This window comes from Syngnathus leptorhynchus, chromosome 16 (genome assembly GCF_054491065.1).
Source record: "Syngnathus leptorhynchus isolate UIUO chromosome 16, UIUO_Slep, whole genome shotgun sequence".
In the NCBI taxonomy this organism is placed as follows: Eukaryota; Metazoa; Chordata; class Actinopteri; order Syngnathiformes; family Syngnathidae; genus Syngnathus; species Syngnathus leptorhynchus.
Window position 1 is genome coordinate 7,508,035 of NC_141210.1, and position 26,545 is coordinate 7,534,579.

Here is a 26,545-nt window from a genome sequence, read left to right on the forward strand (position 1 = left end):
CACTTTAAAGTCAGAATTCTCACTTTATTCTCAGAATCCTGACGTCAAAGTGGGAAACCTCACTTTAACGTCAGGATTCTGAGAAAAAAAGTCAGAATGCTGTTTTTTCTTCACTGGCAAAAATTCTCTTTTGTCGATTTTCTCCCCAACATAACTGTCACCACTAAAACGGCCTTAACAATGATATTGGCTAATAAGTTTTCAAAAATGCAAAATGTACTTTGTGTAGAATTGTTTATTTTTCTAACAATATACAATACTTTTCATATTAACCCAATTATTGGTCACAGTGTATTTCTCATATTTGCTCGTATTGCTCTATTATTTTTTTCAGCCATCTGGTTTTCAGTCGGGCCCATCTGGAACAGACGATTACCTCGTCTCTACTGACATCTAGTGGTGCAATTAAAATCCATGTTTTGCATTTATTTATGCATTTAGAGTTACTATTTAAAAGTACTAAAGTATTAATTAATTAAAAATAACTACAACTATATGTTTTTGTATGTAATTTTATTGTTTTTACAAGGGTGCATATTTTTTTAAAATTATGGTTGATTTTCATTTGGTTTAATTTGTTTTTAGAAGGAAAACTGAGCAGTGGACCAAAATACATTTCAAACAGGTTGTAAATAATTTGTACAAAAATGAATTAACTTGTGAGAAAAATGTGTTTAATGTGAAATCCAGAAAATGTCAGTACATGAAGCATTTACAGAAAGTCCCAATAAAGTGGCTATTGTGTATTGTGTCCAGTTTAACCACGCCCCCTTTCCACATAATAACATAAAACAATTCTGATATGACATGTCAGTACAAAACGTAGACTTTTAAAAAAGTTAGTAATAAAATATAATCTATAAACATCCTTCCTTTTGATGAAGAGCATTGTGTGTGTGTGTCTCTCTTCACATTCCCAAATGGTAACATTCCCAGTGTGCCACTTTTATAATGTATAAAAAAGAAAATTGAAAAGGACAGATAGCATCATCATTTAGAAAGTGGAAACAGTTCATTCAGGAGCACCATCAAACTTGTGCCTTTGCTTCTATGTCAGAAAAAGGAGTTTATAGACAGTAACTTTGTTTGCGTATGTTGTTATTGAAATTATTGAAATTTAACTGTGACTACCAATTTATATACTCAGAGAGTACTTTTACATAAAATAGCTTTACATTCTCAAGTGGTCCTTTTATGAGCAGGGGTTAAACTTCATTTAATTGAATTAAATTACATTTTTAAACACACGCAAACACAGTGCTGGGTGCAAAAATAAATAAAATAAATTCTGTTTGGCATGCAAGCAGTTTAGCTTTGATTTTTCATCGATAGAATTCAACTTCTTAACCAAGTTGGAAGTTAGGACAATTTCTCAAGTATTTGGAGGTTCATATCTGAACATTCTCATCGAAAAAAATTGGAACATCATTCCAGCCTGTACCTGGATCACTTCAAACACAATCTAATCATTATTCCTAAACTTGGAAGGATGTACAATTTAAGTCATATAGCGAAATAAGCCTTTTATAAAAGTGCAACGATCACAAAAACAATGATTGAACAGCCAATTTACAGTGCATTTCTAAAAAACACAAATCTGTGCGTGTGTTTTATTTACCTATGTATGAATATACAAAGTGAGTGTGTGTGTGTGGTTTAACTGTATTGCGTGGGTATTTAAATATCTTCTTTACAAATGTGAATTAAAAAATAATAATAACTCGGATTTTAAAGAGGAAATAAACCTCCAAATTCTTTTTCATCAATTCACTGTTTTTGTATCCAGGCTAAAGCAAAAGTACTTACTACTACTTTGGCACAATTATCTGGCATCTTGGTACCAAGCAACTATTTTGAAGTCAAATGCGTCTCATCCACACAAAAGTACTTGTGACATCCGATGTAGTCCAAGTGGGGGAGGAGTTTCACCGTATTCCAAAATCACGTATTAGCAGAAAACAACAGTCCGACAAATGACAGCAGTAACTCAACTCTGCATAGATTTAGTTTAAGACACACACAGGTAAGAAGTAACAGTCCTACTGTAGAAAAAGACCAACGAAGACACTTTTTTTTTTTTTTTTCCAGTGATGCTTTCGGTGGATGACATCCCAGCGAAGAAGTTGTCACAGAGGCACTGATGGAAAACAGAGTCACTGGTTAGCGATCACTCCAATCATGCTAACCTTGAGTTACAAAGGCGCTTACCCAAGGAGGTGGTACTGAACCGAGTCCTCTGCAGGGTGGCAAAGCCGGGCTTGTCGGAGAGCAGGACGCGACGAGAGGGCGTAATGTCTCCGTTCCTCTGCAGTGAGGCGCAGCGGTGAAAAGTCCCGTCCAGTTTGGTCTGAATGTTTCCGGAGCTGTGAGCGCGCTTGATGTCGGCGTCGTGACAAGCAGCCTGTCCATTCAGCAGCTGGATCTTGCAGCAGGGGAGAACCTTACGTTCGTCTCTCGCGGTGGCGCTCAGAGTTCCGTTCGAGAGGGACAGTTTATTAAAGTCGCCGCTCGTCAGCTTTCCCAAATGTCCGTTGGCACGTCTTTCGTGATCTTTCCGTGGGGATCTCGGTACGTCTTTCGGAATGAAACCGGCTTTGAAAAAGGCCACGAGGCTTTCTTGGCTCCGACCTTCACGTCCTCTTTGTCCCTCCGGTTGAAAGACGAGCGTATCTTTGGGGGATCTGGTGCTCCCCCCGAAATGGACCTTGTTTTTTCTCAGTGTGGAATCTCTGCTGGGAGGTGCGCTATGACTGCTGACGTGTGCTCCTAACATGGCCACTCTCTGTAGTTGGATGTCCAAAGTCCTACCTTGCTCCTGCCTGGCTCTCTTATTAGATGCCCTCACCCTCAGGGAGCCATCATCTCTGCCTTTGACAGCATTGCTGAGCTGTCTCTCCACGGCAGGCCGGCTCTGCCCCTCTGGGATTTTCGGGGAGTAGCACGTTTCCGTGCAGCTGAGGCTACTTCCGCTCGGTGAGCTGCACTCCTGTCCGCCTTCCAAGGTTCTACGCTGGACGTGCCTTTGCGGCGGGGTGGCCACCAGCGCAACGATCGGGTCTTTGGTACATCGCGGACGTCGGCCCGACTCGAGATATTCCACCAGCTCTCCCGATTGAGCTTCGACCGAATGCTTCGTGCGGTCCTTGGATCTGAAGGACCATCGCATCGGCAGGACTTTGCTTAAAGACTCCTTGGCCTTCGTCGGAGATCTCACGCTGACGCTCCTTGCTTGGGTCCCGCGGACAAACGGTTTGGATTCAAATCCATCTGTTGACAAAAAAAATACGTTAGCATGGCAGCACGGTGAAACTGCTGAAGACAAAAACAGTAGTTACTCGTGTCTGCAGGTTTGTGAGGTTCTTCTTCAAAGACTGGTCGATCAGATGATTCCGGAAGCTGCGTGAGCACCGGGGGCCCTGCGATGGATGTTGCACCTCTATCACTGGCTCCCGTTAGCCGCACCAGCCAGTGGTCAGAAGTGTTTGAGCTGGTGGAACCTGCAAGACAACTTATTACTAGTTGTCATACTGCTATCACCATCAAGAGGACCGTTATAAAAACAACTGACAAGGTTTTGTAAAGGTCAAATTAACATCACCAAAATGAATTATGTGATGTCACTGGATTCATTTCAGGAAATTCACGAGACAAATGGTTTTAATACAGTTATGACCTCTGGCTGCAAAAGATACATCTTTTTTTTTTTCTTCTCTATAATGTTCAAATACAGTTGAAATCCCATGGCGGAAGCTAGCGATCAATAGAAAAGATGACAAGGTCTAACCAGTGACTGAAGAACTTGCAGACCAGGGCGGGATGGTTTTTCTTCTTTGATAGAAGAGGATATAAGCGCCGCGTGTGCACACATCTCCTTCCGGAACCGCCTCAGCATTGCTGTCATCGTAGTTGTACCACTGACCGTCCACGGAGTTTCGACAAAACGCTGCCGTGGCGGTAACAAAGGTCGACGTTATGCCCTTTCAATTCAACAAATTTCCAAATTTCTCACCTGTGTAATGGCCGCCGTGCATCCCTCCGTGATGATTACACACGGCGTACAGATCGTACAGGAAGTCAGGTGGAGCCAGCTCGGCCCGTCTGGACTGCTTCCAGCCCGGTTGCTGGTTTCGGTTCACCACGTGCGGCGTCATGTCCAGATCCACCAGGGGGAAATGTACAAATGTGGTCAGCTTGTTTCTCCGCTCGCCTACTTGCCTAAAGCGCTTCAGGTGGAGGATGAGAATATCCGGGAGCGTCCATAAACTCATCTTCACCATGCCCTGCTGTAGCTGTTTACAGTGCGGACATTTCCAAGCATCATCGGGAGCCAGCTGGAAGATAGGAGATGGATTTAATGGCTGATATATCTCTTGAGAGAAGAAAAGAAACATTGAATTTAAAAGTGAGCTACCTGCTCCTCTTTGGTGTAGAGCTGAAAACACTCATCCAAGGTGCAGCTGTACTGCTGGACATGTTGTTGCTGCTGATTCCTCACGCTGTCCGCATCCTTCACCACCTCCTCTTGAATGTTACCAAACAGGCTACAAGGAAAAATAGGATTTCAGTAGAGCAGACGGTGAATTGAAGTTTTAAAAAAAAAAAAAAAAAATCCTATTCACCAATCTTTGATTCGGTACTCCCATTCAATGATGAGCTTGACATGTGGTGGTCCTCCTGGACTGCAGAGTTTCAGGGCTCTAAAAGACAACAAGCAAGGGAATTATCCATTTTTTGAATGTGGGAGGAAGCTGGGGTACCTGGAGCAAACTATTTACACCATTAAAGTCCTTGTTCTGTACTATAATTTGATTTTTTTTTTTAATTTAATAAGTGAATATCTAAAATGACAATTCACCCACTAGATGTCAGCAATTCCAGTGAGACACAAAAAAATTTGCAATATCCTTACTTTAATCCCCTTAAACTAAATTGATACTTCTAACTTTACAAATTGTTCATCTTTACATTTCATTAATGACTATTTTGAGTTGGGATGAGTTGGTAGTTATATTTTTTAACTGTGGCCTGAGTTTTTGAAACCGTTTTGTTTGACTTATACTCCAACAAATTAATTCCTTTTATTTGTTATCATATTTAACAACGACTGAAAATTGAAATTTCAGACACTAACAAACTAAGGCTAAAAACTGAAAAAAAACTAACACTAAAAATAAACATGAAAATGGACTATTTATAGTTCTTGTTCCAGGTGTGGCCCACAGCAAAGAACAAAATTCAGCGGGTCGCATAATTAGCAGCCTAAGATTATGCAGAAGCAAATATTGTATCACTCTAACGAGGGACATTGCTAGATGCTTCCAGGGGGAAATAAAAAAGTCACTTAATAGATTCTGTCCTCAGTTAAAATTCCCAATCCACACTGACCTGTCAACAGCAGGATGGTAGAGTGGTCGACTGTCCTGCGGTGACAAGTAGCTGTAAAATGATGATCCTCCTACCACGCGGATGTTGAAGAGCACTCGGTTATTCTGGAAGAAAAATAACACCAATGAAACCACGTGAAGACACCGCTTGCATTGCAATGCGCTATAACCACCGAGTTTGACGAGCACTCATCATACGTGACCAAATCAAAAATTTAACCACGCAAGGTCGTAAAATATTTAAAAAAAAAAACAGCAGGTTCAAAAGGCCAAAGATGAGGACAAAAACAAAAGAAGCAATAAAAGTAGTTGTTTATATTACTGTGAGATTTGCTCAGATGGGAGATGCTTAAGGAATGAAAGAGCTTTGCGAAAAGAAATGAAGCAGATTTCCTCTCGTCCCATATGAAATGTGCTCGGTGGATGCGGGCTGAGCTCAAACACAAACACCCACGCTCAGTCCTGGAAGGAAAGCTGTCTCCAACAGAACAGCACATTCCTCACAGATATGAATCCATAACCTTTGGATTTTATTATATAATAGCAAAAAAAAAATATTCATGTTCAAAATTCATCCAAATTGAATACAAGCCACTGTGACAGGTCCTCGTTATCTTGTGAGCTTTTGCGCTGTCACCATAAAAAATAAAATAAAATTAAAAAGCATTTGTCGGCGCGAAGGACCGCCACTATCATCTCTCACACTAAATTCGATTTACCACTTGCGGTTAAACGGAATATTTTAGGCCAAATAGATCTCATCTCGGCCAACAAAATGTCCTTCTCCTCACAGCTTGCAACCAAAAAAAGATCAATAACTTGCACTGCCTTAGTGTTTTGTAATACATTACATTGCTATTCGTGCTTCAGTAGGCACCCTGCCAACCTTTTGAAAATCCTTTCCAGCAAATTCAGCAGCAAGGGAAAAAAAAAAAAAAAAAAGGCTGCTTTTGAATTGGAGTCTGTACCGAGGCTAAAATTAGAAGCGGAAAAATCCACTTGACAGTGTCATTAATTGACACAAGCAGCTATTGATTTGCTTTCAAAGCAGAGCAAACATCTGCTCTTTCAGGGCAGAAGGCTGGCTCCGGGAAACTTTACCACGCTTCGCAGAGTGCTTTTAATGCCAAGCCTGATGCTGAGGTGGCACAGAGTAGATGACAAGAATTATTATTATTTTTTTTTTGCACCTGACTCTTTTCGTCTTCTCTTGAGAGCACTGGCTGACGCCGGCTGGTAAACAACATAGAAGGTCATCAAAGTGGCCATCCAAACCTCCAAACTTAGTGGCCATCCATCCATCTATCTTATCTGGATCACACTGAAACCAGACTTCCCATTCCATCTCCCCCAGCAGTAACGGCGAGTTGTTTGTCCCTCCAGCATAACCTGAGGCCTGCTGTCAGCAGACCATGCTTGCAACATCTCACCAGGGAGGCATTCAAGAAAAAAAAAAAGAAAAAAACGGAGGAAGCCACTTAACAAGGTGAGGAGCAGCCGATCTACTCTGAATCCCAGATGACTGAGCTCCTCACCTTATCATTGAAGATGAGTCTGGTAAGCCGTTTTTATTTGCAATCTGATCCTTCCCGGTCACCCAAAAGCTTGTCGTCACCTTTTTGGATTAGCTCTATTTACCGCAGTATCTCGTTCTCTATCCTTTCCTGCTGATTCATTTTCTGCGCAGCTTCTGACATACTGGTTTGATGTTAAAACACGATTCCATTCTTGTAAGTAGTTGTCCGTTACCTGTGCTGGTGCCCCGTTGATCATCAGATAGTAAAGCTTGCTCAGAATGCTTTGCTGGAGCTGATCCCAGGAAATAGACCGATCTTCCCTCATTAAGAATGGAGGCCCGAACCTGAAACAACAACAGGAGGTTGCAAATAAATGATTCGAACATTAGAACGAGTTTCTTATTTTAGAATTGTTTCAGAAGCACAATGAAATACAATAATTGGCGGATGAGAGGAGGGGAAAAACATCACTCTAAAAAGATGGATCCCATGACACGTTTATTGGAACAATTTTTTGAAGGCAGGTCCTCCATTGTCTGCTTGAGATTTATTAGTCTATGCACGCATTGAGGAAACAAAAGTAGGCAAGAGAGTAAAAAAATAAAACAGAATGATTTCTTGTAAATCCAGTGATGTGACAAAAAAAGAAAAAAACCTTTAGTGAATAAATGTTGCATTTTAAGATTACGCCGTACTTATTATTCTGTGGTAGACTCAGACGCACAAATGCAATTTGGCTTAGGGTATCAGATGATTTTTTTTTTTTTAGTGTGTGTTCATTCCCCAAGAAAATGTCCTCTTGGGGAAGTCTTCAGATCAATTCATAAAAATTATATTACAACCACTTCACGTAATCATTTGTACCACAATAAAACAAGTGAAATGCCCTGTTGACATTCAAGAGGAGCCGTGAATGCCTTTTAAAATTCAAACATTTTATGAAATGGTAAGACACGATACAAAAAGTAACATAAAGTCCATAAAGTGCATACGTAAAACTAGTCAGCTTCCAACTTCAAGCAAAGCTCAAATGGGGGGAAAAAAAAAAATCCCATTGTCAAATACTTTACAAAGAATAAATGATGACGTTTTTCATTGTTGTTTGAGGGATTTTTCAGGTCTTTGAATAGAAGATTATCATTTTAAAGAATAATGAAGTCCTTCATTTCAGAACTGGGGAGATACTTAGAGAAAACAGACTATTTAATTGCTTGTGAATAAATAATTTGCTCTCTACGGTATATGCAGGCTGGCTGAGAATTAAATAGGTATTAAAAATTGTGATAGAAGTGTTGGCATCATTTGAGTCAGGACAATTTGATATTTTATTTTTAGTCAGTCATTATTTGTTCCATACGGAGCACAGGTGAGAGAGGACCAGTGCCCCCACAGACCCCCCCGTAGCGCCGCCACTGATTATATATAAATCATCAGTTCATCACCCTCCAACATCCGGGAAGTTAATTAGCTAACTAAATAACAAATGAATAAACACATACCGCACTCTACAATTGAAATTAATTTAAATCCAATTACAATTTGAATGAATAAATTAATCATTTAGCCTTGGCGAAGGTTGGCACTCATCCCAGTGACAATCGACTTATGTACGATGGTGAAAAAAATTGTTAAAACAAAAGCAATTATGTTGTTAAAAAAAAAATGTAATAATTTGGACAAAACACACACAAACAAAGCAAGTAATTTTCATATGATTTGGTGCTTCCTGAGAACTAGCTTGAGACACGTGACTTCAATGTCATCCTCTTGGCAAAGCAACGTCTCCCACAGTCGTCTGATGAGTCCGACATCGGTGGGTGGGTGCTTTGATCAATGACAGTAAGTCGTTTTGAAGGAGAAACTGGCACAAATGAGTCAGAATCTCACCGATGAGATTGGACTTTCTCACGGCCGCGTTGGCCATCTCACCTCTATTGATCTGTCTCAACTGGACGAGGGAGACAAGTGTCTGTCGGACCAGATGTTGGATTCCTCATTCGTTTGATTCCTCTCGCCGTGAGATGGATGTGAGCCATTTATTTTCCAGAGAGGTGAAATGACCTTGACATGTTTCTGGCACAAAGTAGCGCTAAATATAAAATGACCGAGCATCCCAGTTCCACGGAGGAGGGAGAGCGAGTCTGTGATCATAATATTCACTCCAAGTAGATTAGTGCTGAGATTTTAAAGTGCTTGAAATCAAAATGTTCATTCACTCATTCATTAACTGGCATAACGGAATAATCAATTGTGTGAGTACCAAATTAAATGAAAAAAACAACAACATTAAGGCAGTAGTTTGCGTAAATAACCCTAAAAGTAAAATGGGGCGGGGGAAATAAATATTTTTATTATTTTCCTGATGCTGTTGTGTTAACTTTTTTTTTTTTTTTTTTTTTTATATTCTGTCATGTTTAGCTAATTGTTGAGTTTAGTGAATTTTGCACAGACATAAACGTAGCTACTATTGAAACCATTAAATACTTTTAAATTTATACTGTATTTTTTAACTATTTGATTTTGGGCATCACTTTATTTGAACTATAAATGACACAATATTAACAAATAGACAATGTCATAAAAAAAAAAAAAGGACTTGGATAATTACCTAACAGTTTGTTGGCCTGCTCCTGCTGCGTTGCACACCAACAACAAAATCTTAACCGGGACTCCTTGGTTGAGAAATTCGGAAGACAGCGCCACAGACGCAGGTAATCTTTTCCCCTCAGGACCAGTAGCGTATGTAGAAGATGGTAGACTATGATGGTATCCTAAAAAAAGGCACACAAAGAGAAATATTTGACCAAAAATTCTCCAGGATGACTGCTATGGATGAGACAGCAGCTTTCTATTTAAGGGGAAGTGATTCATGGAGCAGATGGCGCCTTGAACTCTCAGCAGGAGCGCTCTTACTTCACGCATCTTGTGATCCACCCATTTGACCAACACAAGGAATGGTGTGACAGGAAAAAAAAAAAAAAGTAGCCTTCACAATATCCCGTGAAAAGTGATGCCGATTTTTGTCACACGGTTGACAACGTCGATGCTCAGGTCGCCCCGACCAGCTCGACTGTTATAAATCACGCCGTAAATCCCACTCAGACAAGAAGTAATTGATTGGCCAAAGTTACCGAGTCCTCCTCAAAGCACAATGTTTTATTAAAGCCTGTTGTTCTTCTGTCATGCGATTCATCACTGCCAGTGCGAGTTTTTTTTTTTTTTTTTGTGCTCTCGCACAAGTAATTGGGGTGTGCCAGGCGCTGCCAGAAGGCCAAGACCTATTCGAAACTCATCAAAGTCTACGAATACATCATCAAAGCTTGAACATGAATATGCTGATTGCGATGTCTTGACCTCAGAAATTCAAATTCTGATGAGAATACGCATCTTTTAATCGAGTAACGCTGCTCTAATCAAGCTCGCTATAAAAACGCACTTGAAATCAAGGGTGACAATTTTTCTCAAGAAACGACCTCTGACGGTTCCGCGAATGACGCATGACGGAAATCTCCTTTTAAAAGCCTTGTGAATCGTGTTGAGGAAAGACTAAACTGCTGAGGTCACCTCCTGGTCGGTCCCGTTGAGAGTTACACGCCGCCGCCGCCAAGGAGAGCGACCGCTCATCCCTCATTAAATCAAATCGTTTATGGCTTGCTGTCAAACGCTGTATGCTTACGACACATCTGTTTCTTGTCTCATTTCACTTTTATACTCTTCTTTTGAACTGCCACATCATTCTTTGGGTGAGGTATCATAAAATGTATTTTGACTCAATGTCTTCCAACACACCTCTGTCTGTTAAATCGGAAAAATATGGAAAAAAACAAAACAAAACTGGTTTGTGAAATCTCTCGTCTTACAGGCAACCCACCCACCAGGATGAAGCAGACTAAACACGACCAAACTATAATTAGATATGACTTTTTCCCAAAGGATAAAAAAAAGACAGAAAGACATCGAGAATAGCTCAAATGAATTTTAGGGCTAAGAGAGCCAACAAGCACATAGTAAAAAAATGAAATCCTAATAAATCAGACATCGAAGACATCAATCTGATCGCACAAGAAGGCTCGGCGTAGTGTGTGCGCATTATTCAGTGTTTCATGTGATGTACATACTTTTTAATGTGCTCCTCAAGGCCCCCCCCCCCCCCCCTGCAGTCAGGTACACTCCCATCGGGTTTCATTAAGAATAGGAAAAGAATACAACTGGTTGTTTGCTTACTTTAAAGTCAGCAAAACAGCAGTTATTTTAAAATACGTGTCGTGTGTTATAAATGGATGAAAACCTTGAGCTGGATTTTCCAATCGTAAAGCTACCTGAAGTCCGTGCAGAGCCCCCTCTGATGTAGAGGGGCGGAGCTTGAAAGGCATAGATGACATCATTTTCGGCTATACTGGTTAAATCGTCTTCATCAAAGAAGGAGCGCTGGAACCCGGTGGAGTAAACTTCAGTCAGGATCACCTATGGAGGAGGAAAAAAAAAAAATTAATTCAAAAGAATATTTCAAAATGATCAGTTATGGAATTACTATAAAAATATTCCGCTTGTTGTTTAAAATTAATATCGCCTAATTGTGACCATTTCAAACTGTTATTCATATTCCAACTGATTCTTAATCAATTGCTGCTGCACTTTTGATCTGTTCTGAAGACACCAGAAATTCAAATGATTGCTTCACAGTCATCAGCAGGTCATTTATTTTGACTTCCCTACTCATAATGTCTTTCATTAAAAAAATGAGGCCTGTCATAATATTTTTTTTCTTATCCGCCAAGTCGATATGGTTACTTTACCTGATCTGGAGAAATGTTGCCCTCATCAGCCACCATCCTTCTCAAACTGGCGACAGAACCAAAAAGAGGAACGGCCAGACCGACTCGGAAGTACCTTTGTCCTTTGGTGCTGAACACCAGAGTCACACACATGGGCCTGCCAAAGACCAACACGCAGTTAGGACGACTTCCATTTTCCCTTCTCGGCCGTGTTTGAGCGGACTGCGCTCGAAGGCCAGGATGGGACAAAAAGAAGACTGTCATAAATAAATCAATACATTTTAACATGAATAATGGATCATTAAGGAGTTAAGTTTTATGACTGCCAAATAATGGAATCTATTGCATTTTTTAAAAGAGGGAGCCCTTGGCTTTGACCTCTCTCTCCTTCAAGCTGACAATGTTGTGCGGCCGTGACCCCTCACCTCCCTTTGTAAAGTGAGATGCCATTTCCATGTGTATGTGTGCTTCCAAAAATGGGAATTAAAAAAAAAAAAAAAAGAAACTATTCTCAGTGAGCAGAAACATACATTTATTTTCAAAACACCCTTAGTTATAGAGAATACATTTTTTTTCATTTATTCTCAAAAATTCTTCCCATAAATGTTTATACAATGGTCAATTTCACATTTCATAGTCCTTGGCATGCCGGCGCTACTATACTGCCAAGGTGGCTGTGTAAACAAATGCACGAGAGAATCGTCACGTGACATCCGGATAGATTTGCAACCATACTGGATAAACAAAATGATCCATTATGTAAATACGGCAATACCATCAACAGACAACCCGATGTTTGGGGTGTTCAGCACAGGACATTTTTTGTTTGGAGGCAATTTATGTATGAATATTTGCACAGACAGAAATAAAAAGAACCTTAACATTCATTATCCCTAATCTTTGCCTAGCCCGTGTGGTAATGAGTGACCTCACCGATATCAACCGAAATGTGTGCCAAGGGTGTGATAGAAAAAGGAAGCCAAGTGAAAGCAAGAGAAAGGTCGGAGCAAAATAACGGCCAAGCTCAAGTGACCTATCGAATCATTTAGGTCAGAATTATTTCCATGTCTATATTTAAGAGTAACTGGAACGTTCCTCTTATTGTCAGTGCTGACGTTTAAAAGATATAACAAGTCGTATCTTATTACACTTGCTGAACTCATCTCAAAAAACGCAAACAACAAAATACCAGCAGCCATTTGAGATCCCAAAGCACCTTTAGTGTCTACGGCCATTTTGTATTGCACCTTTTTTTTTTTTTTTTTTAAAGATTGAAGGCTTTGTTAACAGAACAGTCTTTAAACAAAGTGCTTACATCAGCCTGTTTGCATCTTAATGTGGATGTCATTAGCTGACAAAGTGGCTTTTTGCAAATGAATCTTTTGAGGATACTAGACAATTCTGTTTGTGTAGATTTTCACTGACCTATGAAGGCAAGTGGATTCAGTCTCTTGCAACCAAATAAAATGATAAAAATATTGGACTCACCTGGTCTGGCGAAGAGGAATAGGGAGTGAGATACAAAGGAAAGGGTCAAAGGTGTTGCTCTGTTTCAAACAATGAGGGCAAGTCAGTGAAGATCTGTGCAAAATAAAGTACACACATTATCAGTTTCCCAAATTTTGGCTGGACTTTGAAATGAATCTTCACTGGCAGAAATGGAGTGGGCTTAATTACATCACATTTGAAGAACACTCTGAAAAATATGTATTCGTTTTTATCTGATTGGGAGACTGGAAAAGAAATCATTTCCATCATGTTGCATCACTAATGCCACAGAGGGATTGCTGTAAGAATATGTAGAGAAATGATTGTTCCTCTGTATTTACTTCCAAAAAATAAATCAAATAATTTGTCAAATATTTGCTTATAATTTTTGACATTCCCGGGAAAATGACAGGCCAAGTTCAATCCATTAGCTTCCGAAACGTTTTTTTGTGCTGTGCAAGCATTTTATAATGAAATCAGCAGCGAAATCAATCAAAAGGCTCGACAGGACATTAAACATTAAATAGATTGCTTGATTTGATCGTGTGTAACCTAATACAGAAACCTACAATAATAAAACCAATGTAAAAATCAATATATTTGGTATCGGTCATTTATCATTTTATTGCTGTGACTTAAACAACCCTACCGCTGTATAAGGTGGAAAAAATTACTAAATAGTTACAAAAAAAAAACAAAAAAACAATGTACAGTTCCCTTTTTTTGGTCATAAAAGGTATTCTCCTTGTTTTGTCCTTTTTGGATGGATAGACAAACCCAGGATGGGAAAAAATGTGGGGTGAATAAAGCTCTATTGAAGCAAGCCCAGCTGACACTGGCTCACACTGGATCACTCCCTCTTGGCAGAGTGGAATGGCTGCCCTACGGATGTCTGATCCTCGCCAGGAAACAGCGAGGGGCCGTTGCGCTTTGTGCATGCAAATCACACTCAAGCCGCACTAAAACATAGATGTGCCCCGCCGTTGCTCCAAAACACTTAAAAAGAGAAAAGCTTTAAAAGGCAGAGGTGATGTTTCTAGTGATGGACAAATGGAGGAAGCGTGCAAAGGTCCAACCATGTATACTTCGTGTGTGCGTGCGGACGAGCTCAAAGGATTCAAGATGACGATTTACTCAGCGAAGCAACCGAGAATATACCAAAAGAATACATTCATAGTGTTACAAAAAAAAAAAAAAAAAAGAGAGCAACTTCTTGTTGAGATCGAGAGGTCATTAAAACCAAATACGGGCTTCATCATTCACCGAAGAACGTTAGAATATAAAACAGATCATTGACTGGGCCCGTAAAATGTGAGGACCACTTCAACCGATCTGGCCCTTGCAACTTTAGTTTTCTCACTCAAACTGCATCACATTAAAAAATAAAATATCAAAAATGCACGTGTATTATAGAATAAGTGAAAATCATGATTAGGATCCACTATAGGATGCGCAGACCCGTGTAAATGTCGTGATGTGACCAAGTAGGCTTGTTTTGAGACAATGCTTTGGTCCATCAATTCTCCACATTGCACTTCTTTGTCTGGCAAGTGCTGAGGCCTCGGGACTTCAGAGGAAATGAGAAGAACGGGAGTAAAAAATAAAGAAATAAATTTATCTAATCCCAGCTCTCGGGGCATTTGTCTCACTCCCGTGCCCACCTGCTTTCATTCGCTTGAAATATTCGACTGGTTGTGTGAATGTGATTCAAGCCAACATCTTTGCATTCCTTTGCGTTCTGATGTCCAACGTAAAATATTGAAAAGAATTTCAGGAGCGTAATTAATAAGACGTGTCGTATCGGCAGCCGCACGGAGCTGACAATGTTGCGGGGAACTGGCAGCTCAGCACAAGTTCATCGCGACCTTTTAAAAAGTACATTAAAGCTTCTGATGTGACCTGTGTTAGCTTCCTCTATGTCCTTTGGTTTCACTCTGTTGCATCATGATCAGCTTCATGGTGTAAATGAAGGATACATGGTAAATGCTATACTGCAATTTACACGTTGAAGGTCACTATTATATCACTTGTGTGGTTCAAATAGCGTAATAATAATCAAATAAAATAAATAAAAAATAAAATAAATTCTATTTTTTCATAAATACTGGAGAAAAGGGAAGTTGGGACTTCTGAGTAAGGTTATTGTGCTTGTTTTTGCTTTTTGTGTGGTTTTCTTGGATGTAATATGTCTTGTCACCGTGGGATAGTGAGAAACGAAATTTCAATCTCTTTGTGTGTCTTGGCATGTGAAGAAATTGACAATAAAGCGGACTTTGACTTTTGACTTTGAAATTTGGGACACACAACAGCAAACTTGTTTTTTTTAATTCATTTTACAAATATATGTGTATTTTACTGCAAGCATTAAAAAAACAAAATGTGACAACTCACTTGTACTGTGCCTGAAAATGTTCCTGGACAAAGCTATGTTGTGCAGTGAGTTGTTGGGATTGGGACAGGTCAGGATGCAGCAGATTTTCATCCTCATCAGGACCCTGCAGCAAATACAAAGTATGTTACCAAAAAAAAAAAAGCAGATGTTAAAATAAAAAGACAATTGATGGAAAGCGCTGAGATCATCATCATGGGAGGAAACCGGCCTTGGATAGAGATAAAAGATGGAGGGGAATATTTATAAATCTTAGCAGTAATCAGAGTAAACTAAGACATGGCACACATTGAGCAGAAAAACGAAATATGCTTCCATTTGATAGACGGTATTGAATATTTTTGCTTTGCACTTCTGGATTATTTATTATCCGAGGCTATTTTATTTTAAAAAATGACCAGATTTTCTCCAACTCTTTCCAAGAACAAAACACATATATGGCTTTACAGCTGAGAATATTGCTCCATTTCTTAATCCATTTCAATCTACTGTCAAAATGTCAACCAATTATTGTCTGACTACCAACCTCTGTCCTTGTGATTATTCTAAGTGGAATTATGTCATATTTAGGTTCAACTTGAGACCAGACTATTATCCAGTGACGTTAGACTGGACTTTTATCACAAAAGTACCAGAGGAAAATCCTCTTTGAGCTCCTGGAGGAGACCTAAATGGTCTATGTGAGATAAAACATGAATATGAGCAAGGCTACTATAAATTTCAATATTTATGCTGGCCCAAACAGACCTGTGAACTCTGAGTGACCCAACACAATCACGTAGTGGCCACAACTGATAGGGCAGAAAATACTTGACCTCTAACCCTAAACACAAAGGTGCTTTGGGAAAATGAACAGATAGCGAGATGAAAAATGTATGACAGTTTCTGGAGGCATTGAACTGCTGCTGCCGCCGCTTGTTTCTGCGTCAAACTGCCCGGAACGCAACATTACATTTCCATCGCACACATCAGCATTCTTTTTTTTTTTTTACAAATGGATCTATGCAGAAAAAGCTTTTTCTCTGCAGGCGCACTATCAATCCCCATCAAGAATTCCTAATGGAAAGTTACATACTTGAAAATGCATTAAATCATTATATATAATGACTTTCTATCATAATCAGTGCTTTTACACCCAAACAGAATAGTCGTCTTGGTCTTCTCTGTTTATCTGTTCATTTCCTGATCCCATACAGACTGAAGTAGCCAGTTCTACCTTCACTCAGAGGTCAAGCTCTCTTTCAAAGCGTAAAACTATTCTTCCAAATGTATTGCAGCTAAGCAAACACCAAGCACAAGCCTAAAACGTGACCTTCTTACTACAATTTGTGCTTCATCGAGCATGCACAATAGCACACTAGTTCCTCATTCTTAAATTTTTGTGTGGATTTTTTTTTTTTTTCTGCTAGTCTGACACAAAATGTCCCTTTCTTTGTACTATGACCCAACATTTCCCCTCTTCCGCCCTCCACATAACTCCACATTGGGGTTATCTACGTAGTGATAACAAGGGAACATTCAGAGCAGTGTAGTTACGCTTATCACTTCTCAGGAACTCACAGCCAGCCGGTGCTTCCCTGTAAATAGAGTCAAGTGTCATTTGTGTGTTAACAGCATCTGTTGAGTGGGACAGCAGAACTGGTTACATCTGCCCTTATGTCATTCTGACAAGGCAGCACTAATCTAAATGATGATTGACAGATCAAGTCTCACCGAAAAAAAAAAAAAGAATATGAACTCGTTCGCTCCCATTGACTGCTATAGACGTCCGAGATCTATTTTAACTGGGCTGGCAGTGAATGAGTCAAACAGCACTTAACTAATTGAGGAAGTCAAAAAGGCACCAACTAAAAACATGTCGAAGTCAATGAGAACATTTAAAGCAACTAAGAAGGTCCCCTAAGAGATATTATGTCCACATGATTCAAATGAACTGTGCACTCTGTCCCACCATGGACGTTGTCAATAATTCACCTCGAGGCTTCACCTCTGAGAGTAGATCCCCAGAATGTCTGCCACTCCCATTTTAACAGAGCACCTTATCTTATCCTGATGGGTTTTCATGACGGGGGGGGGCTTGGATTGTAAAATAGGGGCACGAGTGTTCCCAGTAATGGCATTGGTGTGAATAATTCAAACTAACAGTAAAAACTGAGATAGATATGTGCCGTGGTCGAGAAAGCAGTATCGTGGAGTAATTGGGAATGAGAGCAAGCGGGCAAAGTGAAACCTCCAGGTGATCATCACTAAGATACTCGATGAGGTCGTTTTGGGTTGACTCAGCATTAAAATACAACTCTGTGTGTATCAATAGGCTCGAATTGTGGGTACAGAGTAAAAGAAAAGCGTAGTCCTACTGTAACACTGAGTATTGATAAATAATGGACTGGCTTAAAAGCAAACTCCTTTTACGTGTACACCCGTCTATAAATAGTGGCTGGAATATTGACTTTGGTCTCTCGGAGCCTTCAGTCCATTATTGTCAATGGGTGATCTCTTTGAATGAGTTGACTTTCACTACTACTACTCACGTACAAGCAAATTTATATTGATTGTATCAACCACTCTAAGTATTGAATTCGATCTCTTGTACACACAGAATATTAATTGCTGATGATTTTCTTTTTTTTTTTTCTTTTTACAAAGCTTAAAAATTATTCAGAAAACACAGATGAACATTCGCTAGATGTTCCTGACGGGACACGGAGGGAAATGTAGAGAAAAATTCCCGATTAAATCTGAAAATCAGGGGCAGCCCCCCCCCCCCCCCCCCCTTCTAGCTCTACCAGTGATTCTTGCCTGTATTATTTTGCCCAATTTGATGATAATGCTAAAGAATGTGGACTAAAATGTAAAATACATCGATCAAAATCTCAGTACCTTAAACCAAAGTTAAGGTGCAATAAAAAGTCAAAACACATATCCATTACAAATACATTTTAAAAATATATATATATCCTTCTATGGAACAAACATTAACATTGTGGGGAGGTGGTAGAAGTAGTACAAGAGAATTGTAAGAAACCAGGAGCAAGATGAGACAAAAAGAAATCCATAATGTGATAAAAAAGAAAAAAAATCTAAAAACAATTCATTGGTGATAGCTAGAAGATCATCATCTCTCCCCGAAGCTGTTTGGAAGCTATTATCTGTCTGGATGGAAATAACTCAACAGCAAAACTAAGTACTATACTAAATCTGCCGCAAAATTCCTACAGGCTTTTTATTTTCTCTTAAACACACCTGCACTCACTTTTCCTGGTGCATGGTGGCCATCTTGACTCAATCTGTTTTCTCACTATTGTACTCACATACAAAGAAATATAATCAAGTGGACTCAATATGTCTATTCACGGATTTGGTTGCCGTACTATTTGCTTTGCACGGTGAGTCAAGTGCTTCTTAAATTTGCCCTACACTACTGCATACTAGCCCTAAAAACCACAGGGATTCTCTGTGGGCAAGCATCCGCCATGATGAAATTACAACTCCCCTGCTGTCTCCTATTCTGTGTATTGTGCCCTCCTGGTACACAACATAATGAATATCTCCTAAAGTGATCACAAAGTCAGTTGCAAAGTCAAGTAACCAAACAATCACTTCCAAAGTAATAAAGCTGGCCTGAACACATATAAAAGCGCAATGATCTATTTTTTTCGTAACCCTTTAAGGACATATTATCACATGATTCACAATTTAAAACACATGTATGAGAGTGGGCCTAGTTTTAATCAAACACATTTAAGAACTGAAGCGATAGAATGGCTGATATCTCAGCTTCGTCTTAAAAATCTGGATCAGTTCAATGAGTCCATATGCATCCTTCCGTCCTGGTTTCTATGGAAATAGCCAAGCTCTTAAAATTGCATCATGAAAGAGCAAAATTGAGCAAGATTGAATTGAAAATGGTGAACCAGAGAAACAGTTTGCTAGTGAATAAGATACCGTCGGAAGATTCTTGCTACCACCGGGAGTGCGGCAAAAAAGTATTCATTCTTATGAGAAGTGTGTCTCTTAAGCATATGAGATTTGTTATTAGTCTCCTTCCTCTGCGGTTTATTGTGAGCAACAATGTCACATAGAGGACAACAAAGACACGTAATGGTCGTAATGGTCTTTACAGCAGCTAATTAGACTTCGTTTGTATTAATAGATTTGATGAAGAATAAATACAATGACAAACTTTGATTCAAGGACAACTTGTCTAAACACTGTTATGATTCATGTTTGGTTTGTGGAGTAAAAATGAAATCGTCAAAAAACATCTCAGGGGACGTCCATTTTGCCATTTGCTGTCGACTGAAAATGACATCACAGTCGCCATCGCAACCAATCACGGCTCACGACTTTTCTGAAGCTGAGCCGTGATTGGATCTCCGACCTCTTGTTGCAGTCTCGCTCAGGTTCAATTGCCATTAATCGGTGTCAGAGGTACACACCATTCTCTCCAAGCTGCCTTCCCAGCAGGGTGGCTCCGAGCCACAGGAAGCCATTTCAGGTTGGCAGGAGGAAACACATGTGCAGACCAGGAAAACACAAATCTCAAAATCATTCGCAGCGGCCAGTGGAACAGACCACACACCAGGCACTGGCCGTGTCCATGCACAGGTAGAATCAGTAAAAGTAAACCAAAACAAACTCAAGAAATAATAATACTGACAAAAAGAAGTAAAAGAAACACATTTATAATTTTACCAAATGTTTACAGATTTTTTTATTCCTTTTTTTTTTTTAATTAGAATTAAATATAGGGCCAAACCTCCATCATATTTTCTGATGGACTGCCACCTATGTAAACAACAGAGAGATGGTTAATCTAGTTTCAACAAGACTTTGACCCGCATTTTAAAAACTACAACTACAGCAATGTCGCCATTGAATGTGGTAGCCAGAAAGACGAAACTTAATAACAAATAAATCCTGCTGACAAAATTATAAGCATACGCAGGAAGTTAGACGTCTATGAAGTTGTTCACTCAACAAAAATGATGGCACCTTTATTAATTTGAAAACTGCCACATTCTAAAGTTTAGGCACAAAAGCCGTCACGTAGAATCAAAGTAGTAATTCCTCTCCCTCCTTCCTGATCTCTCCCACTGTCACTACCGCTTACTGTTCTACCTCCCATTCCATCGCCACACTTTTTTTGCACTCATCTCTCTCGCTCTCTCTGCAAAGTAGGTCTGCACAACAAGTGTCTCTTTCTTCCTCTAACTTACAAAGAGCCACATTCAGACACGACGTAAGCGAGAGAGAGAGTGAGTGAACGAGAGAGCATCGCACTCGCTCTGTTTCTAGAGTGATAAACGATCAACAAATCAAGCAGAGTGAATGCCAGAGTGAAAGCCGTGGGGATTTAACACCAAAGGTTAGAAAGTGTGCTTGTTTATTGCCTTCATAGGTTTGTGACACGTCGGCCTGCATTAAAAATGCATCCCAGAACGATACTGCGGGGAAAAGTCGATGGCGCTTTCGACTTTGGCTCTCGGTGCTAAGTAGTAAAAGCGACACATGCTTAGAGAGAATTAACATAGGTCAACAGGAGGATGAATCAGAAGCAGTATAACGCTAACTTGTTGATTCGTGAGCTCGAGCCTAGAGATCTGGAGAATAACCACCGAGGCGGAACACCTATGATATTTTAAAGCGGTTAATGAGCCGTTACGAGACATTAGCTCATCGTCACGTTACCTGAGCGAGCGAGATGAGTGCTATACCCTGGCGCTGGCCTCAGCCAAGCCCCCACAAAGCTCCTTTGTGCAGTGATAGAACGTTGCATACCACAACATCACTGTACATTCTTGCTGAGGTACAAGGTGGGAGACTATGATTCACGGGGAGACAAACATCAAGTGATTCCTCTCAGAGGGATATTCGGACCATATGTTTTCTTTTTGATAAAACTAAAATCCATGACAACCTGCAAGAGGTCAACGTCGACCGGTGGCAAAGTGCCCAGAGTAATATAAAAGACAACTACCGTGTACCACGAGCGATTTATTATTATTTTTTTGCTTTGCAGGCCTATGGTGGAAAGTGAGGGGAAATTTCATTATGCAGCATTGCTTTCACAGCCCCATCTGGACTTTTCTTTGTGCCTGCCTCTGCTTTAATAGATTTGGATTCATGTGGTTATTTCCTGTTTTAGTTGTGAATGTGACTGCTACCTTATGTGACGTGCCATTCATTTGTTTGCTTGCCTTCTTTTTGGGCTCGTTACATACGCTACGATGCTGATGCTAATTTGTTAGGAATAAATAAATGGTAATTATCTCATTTTTCTAAAGTTTCTAATTTTCAAATTTTTTTTATTACATTTTTAATGCTAATTTGTTAGGAATTGTCTATTTTTCTTTATTACATTTTTTAATGCTAATGCTAAAAAGCAGGACTGAAAAAAAAAAAAAAAAGCAGCATCACAACCAGCCACATTCATTTTCCAGACACATTTTTGCATTAATTTGAAACTAAATGTCCAACAGATTGAATTGTTTTTCCTTCAGTGATTTAAGAGTTTGCATATCGGTCATACCATATATCTAAATAACCACGACATGGCCTTGAGAAAAAGACATCCCGACGTAGATATCTCCAAATCCCATAATGACAAAATAACAAAATAAATCAAGTGAGTAGAGCGCTTCAGGAAAGGAGTGCTGCTTGATATTATAACTATATTTTCCAATCAGTCAAACAGCAAGTGTGGCTCCTCTTATAAATGATGTCATTGGTTATCACTTGAATAACATTACACTATCAAGCATGTCTATGATTTTAATAATACATACAGAGTTACTGATACTGAATAAATGATGCATATATGAGAATGAATGGGCGCATTTTCAAACCTTTAAGGTAACCAAAGTGGTGTCTTCAAATCTAGAAATACCGAATTCTTACCTTATCACAAGCTTTAGTTGTGTTATTGTTATTGTGCGAAGCCAAATTGATGTCTTCGTGGACGCGATCCAGCAGCCACAGAAGGAACTCCAGGGCGTCATGTTGGGAATTACCACGGAATTGTGATCCGTACTTAGACACGATAGCCTGCGGAGAGAAATTACAAAATATCATTCGTGAAACACGATTGTCTTTTTTTTTTTAACAATTGATAGCAAGTTTTTTTTAAATACTGGTTTTACAATAATAAATAAACACCTAGTGTTTATTTAAATATGTTATTTTTACACGGCAGTGGTGTATGAGCTCTCTTGTCAATGGCACCAATTCCAAACTCAATTAGGGAGGAATTAAAAGTTTGAATAGCAGTTGGCAGGCTAGAGAAACACAAAGACAGATGAGAGATGACAGAACAGACTGTAATCTTTGCTTCCTAATCCCATCCTATACTGCTCATGATGTGCTTCATGCAGCTCAAGTTGCAACATAGCATCATATATGTAATATAGCAGAAGGCTACTCCACATAAATGCATTCACTGCCATTGACGACTATGGACGTGAAAGATCCATTTGAACTAGGCCGGTGGTGAGTAAATTAACAATATCTTGTTGGAAAAGGGATTTTACTGAGTACAGATACCAAGCACCGATACCACTATTTTTTTTTTTTATACATAAAATTTCCCTCAAAAACCAATGGCAGGTCATTTTAAAGAAAGGCCTATATTTGCCAATATGTTTTTCTTTAAATATTCCCTGGGATTTTTTTTTTTTAGATATTCCCTGGAATTAAGCTTTAAATAATGTATACTTTTTAAAATCTGCTTGACAAAAAAAATAATGTGATTGATTTTCTTTGAAAATTGTATTGCTTATGTTCTGTCATTCAAGATAATTTAATTTACTTTTTTTTTTTACTTTTGTGACATCTTTTTTCAGATTTACTCCAAATTCTGTTGACTGTTCCAACTTTTGCCTGTCAAAACAACATTGGTGTCCATCCACCTTGTGTGTTTACCTGCACTCCCTTGTTTCTCACCCATCTCATGTTATGGAAACTGACCAATTGTCTGGGGAGTAACTGTTTGACTTTCAGGCTTTGTCCCCTGTCCAGGCCCCTCTGCGCAAACACATATCTTGCCAGGGGAGGGATTCAGAAAACACACAAGACTAGACTTCTGCAGCAGGCAGGCAGGCAGGAGACACTCGATCACCAAAGTTCTACCAACCTTGACACTGCTAAATCCCAAGAAACTATAGATAAGCAAACAAATGAATACTTCCTCTCAATCTTATTAGGCCATAAACCAGGTGGTAGTGGAATGTGGCAGAGCTCCAAGCATTCAGCAGGATTTTTCTCTTGTTTGTTTTTTTTTTCCCTCCCTGACCGAGCCGTGCGGCCAAATGACCTATTTCATTCATTCAACTCTCTCTGAAAAACTTTTTCTTTTCAACAAACGGGGACACATTTACATTTGTATTGTAGTGTTCATGAACAGCTTGAGTAATTTGATGGAAAAAAAATGTTTTCTTTTTCTGCTTTGAGTTAAGATTATTGAATTATCACTGAGGATTTTTTCAATGCCTCTTGAAAATATCTAATAGTAGTGACTTCTAATGTTCTTTCAGGTGTTCCTCAAGCCACGGGCAATGCTGACCTCTGACCCGTAGTAAAGCTCTCTGGTTATTTTCTAACGCCTGCTGGCTTTGCTATTACTCAACAGGCAATTTCAGAAGGGCTTAGCAGTAAAAACCTTCGACTTCCTACTGTGTATGTGTGTGTTTGTTTTTGCAAAAAATGTTCAAATTTGATTCATTTCTCTTGAAATATTGCTTTAAAATCCTGCGATTGCGATAAATCCAGTATCGGGGACTGAGCGAGAATAATTTAGACTGACAATGGAGAGGCAAGCTTTTTTTTCTCCCTGACAAACCAACCGACAGCATAATGTGGGAGTCAATCAATCAATGACTGTCAAGTGTTTGTCGATGTAACATGCTGCAAAAAAAAAAACCTCAGACATGCTTTACATCTTAACTTCCTCACTCCAAGGGTGAGGAAAGTCATGGGAATCAATAAAGGCTAACATGTTCCAGTAAGCATCCATGCGTACTATATGTATCATTTCCAACAGAATAATTTGCATTTCCAAGAATAGATCCCATTGTGGAATTTCTTTGTTCGCTCGTCCATATTATCTACTTCTTGCCTCCGCTCAGAGAAATCCTGCACAAAGTGCTGCAGGCAGATAAAGTACAACCCCCCCCCCCTTCCAATGTTTAGCATGGGCAGTGTATAGAAGAGCCTGAGGATCTCCTCATAGGAGTCTGTCACAACACCTGATCATCACGCTTTCCTAAGCTTACCTAAATTGTATATATTTATTTATAGACTATAGTTATCGAGATGCTGTGGTGAGGGAAAAAAAAACACTTGGAGTACCTGATGACCCTTCCCGGTGAGCTGCAGTGACACTAAGCAGAAGCCTTCTTATCAGCTGACACGACAACAGCGAGGTCATGCAGTTAAGCATTTTGTGTGCCATGAGAAAGTCGGAGTTGATGATAAAAAAATGAAGCATGCTGTCGTGAATAGACGACGGGCCTATTTTGGTCCCTCAAGGTACAATCTGTACACGTTGGGCACTTGAGGGTGGACACCATAACGACCAAGCCAAACAGTACATTGTTATTGTTTCGTAGAAGGCAACATTGTTAAAACAATCCCTTTCATACACACTTGCCCAACCTTTTTAAAACATATTTTACACAAGGGGGGAGGATCAACTATGTGTGGAAATCCTGAAAACATTTCAGGAAGTGTGAAAATATGAAAACATTTGAAATATGAATATATATATAAAAAATAATATATAAAAATTAAATACAATAATAAAAATTTAACTAAAAAAAAAAATCTACAACTGACTGTGAATGACCTTTCTCATTTTACATTGGAGTGACCTTAAACAGACCAGTCTGGAGTACATTACTTGAAGATGAAGGCCATCTGAAGTGTCCTTTCCCATACCACTTCAATACATTTCACTCCTAAATCATCAATTCTTTTCAAATTTTCAATCGCAAATCAAGATGTCACAGCATCCTTGGTTGGGAATCACAGCTCTTCACTAAAGGAGCATATTTTGGTGTGGCTGATTCGTATACCTTGAAGTCCACAGAAAGCTGTGGGGTGTATTCCAAAGTCCACAGAGCCCGAACAAGCGAAGCCAAGTGTTCCGTGACCTCTCCGTTAATAAAGAGCATTCCCCCGCTTCTCACTGTCCCATCAATCGCGGTGTCACACAGGTCCAACTTGTACCTCTCCAGTCCCAAATACTCAGCCAGCAGGTCGGTATTGCTCAGACACTGGACCACGGCGTTCATAAAACACGTATTCCCGTGGTTTTTCAAGCCCAGAACGCCTGGCATTTTGTCCCCGTAATAATAAAGTAGTTTGTCCCTGCCAAGCGGAGGGTTCTTGACCATCCGAGTCACTTGTGCATCTTCTTTGACAATCCCTGAGCTGGCGCTGAGTGTGCAAGGTGCGCCATTCCCAAATCCTCCATCATCATCCTCCACGTCCTTGGTGTCTGCAAAGTGGCTGAAAGTGCCAAGAGTTTTGATCATTCGATTCATAAAACTCCCCACGGACTTGAATGATTTCTTCCGGAAAAGCTTAACCGATCTGGGCTTCTTCTCTTTCCGCTTGTCCTCCTTCGACGTGGACATTTCTTGCTTCTTATCCATCGCGGTACCTAAACTATTACCCCGTGGGTCCGATCTCCCACTCCTCATCATTGTCTTGTTAATTCCGTCGCTTGCGAGCTACTTCTTCTCCACCACCACCAGCAGCAGCAGTATCCTCTTCCCACGAAGCACATGGAAGCGCGCCCAGAGGTGACACCATCGCCATCACAGCAGCACCCTGTTCTCCTCGTCCGCCCACCCAACACGCCGCCACCTTCCACGTCCATCCCAGCACTTAACGTTCTTTATCACGCGTGGCGTCACATTGAGGAGACCCCCCCCCCCCCCACTCCGCTCTCCCCCCCCCCCCCCTCGGCCAGTCCCACTTCGCCGGGGAAAG

The 26,545-nt window shown here is 39.9% G+C and overlaps 1 protein-coding gene across 1 annotated transcript; it reads right to left on the reverse strand.

Annotated features, from left to right (window-relative positions):
• Positions 1 to 657: 657 nt before the first annotated feature.
• On the reverse strand, positions 658 to 26,464 carry usp43b (ubiquitin specific peptidase 43b). Its single transcript, XM_085934384.1, has 16 exons — positions 25,624 to 26,464; positions 22,454 to 22,600; positions 15,556 to 15,659; positions 13,165 to 13,257; positions 11,698 to 11,833; positions 11,221 to 11,365; positions 9,510 to 9,672; positions 7,134 to 7,245; positions 5,386 to 5,489; positions 4,620 to 4,697; positions 4,412 to 4,541; positions 4,010 to 4,331; positions 3,785 to 3,943; positions 3,336 to 3,497; positions 2,209 to 3,267; positions 658 to 2,137 (listed from the first exon to the last, which is right to left on the reverse strand). The coding sequence occupies exons 1-16, from the start codon at positions 26,254 to 26,256 to the stop codon at positions 2,127 to 2,129; spliced, it is 3,558 nt and encodes a 1,185-aa protein (XP_085790510.1). The 5' UTR covers positions 26,257 to 26,464; the 3' UTR covers positions 658 to 2,126.
• Positions 26,465 to 26,545: the final 81 nt, after the last annotated feature.

Excerpts from the sequence above, each read along its gene's own strand:
- usp43b (XM_085934384.1), bottom strand. The coding sequence starts at position 26,256 with ATGATGAGGAGTGGGAGATCGGACCCACGGGGTAATAGTTTAGGTACC. Across the intron at positions 22,601-25,623 it reads AGCTTTCTGTGGACTTCAAG|GCTATCGTGTCTAAGTACGG; the intron begins GTATACGAATCA and ends TTCTCTCCGCAG. Across the intron at positions 4,542-4,619 it reads GAGTACCGAATCAAAGATTG|CCTGTTTGGTAACATTCAAG; the intron begins GTGAATAGGATT and ends TTTTCCTTGTAG.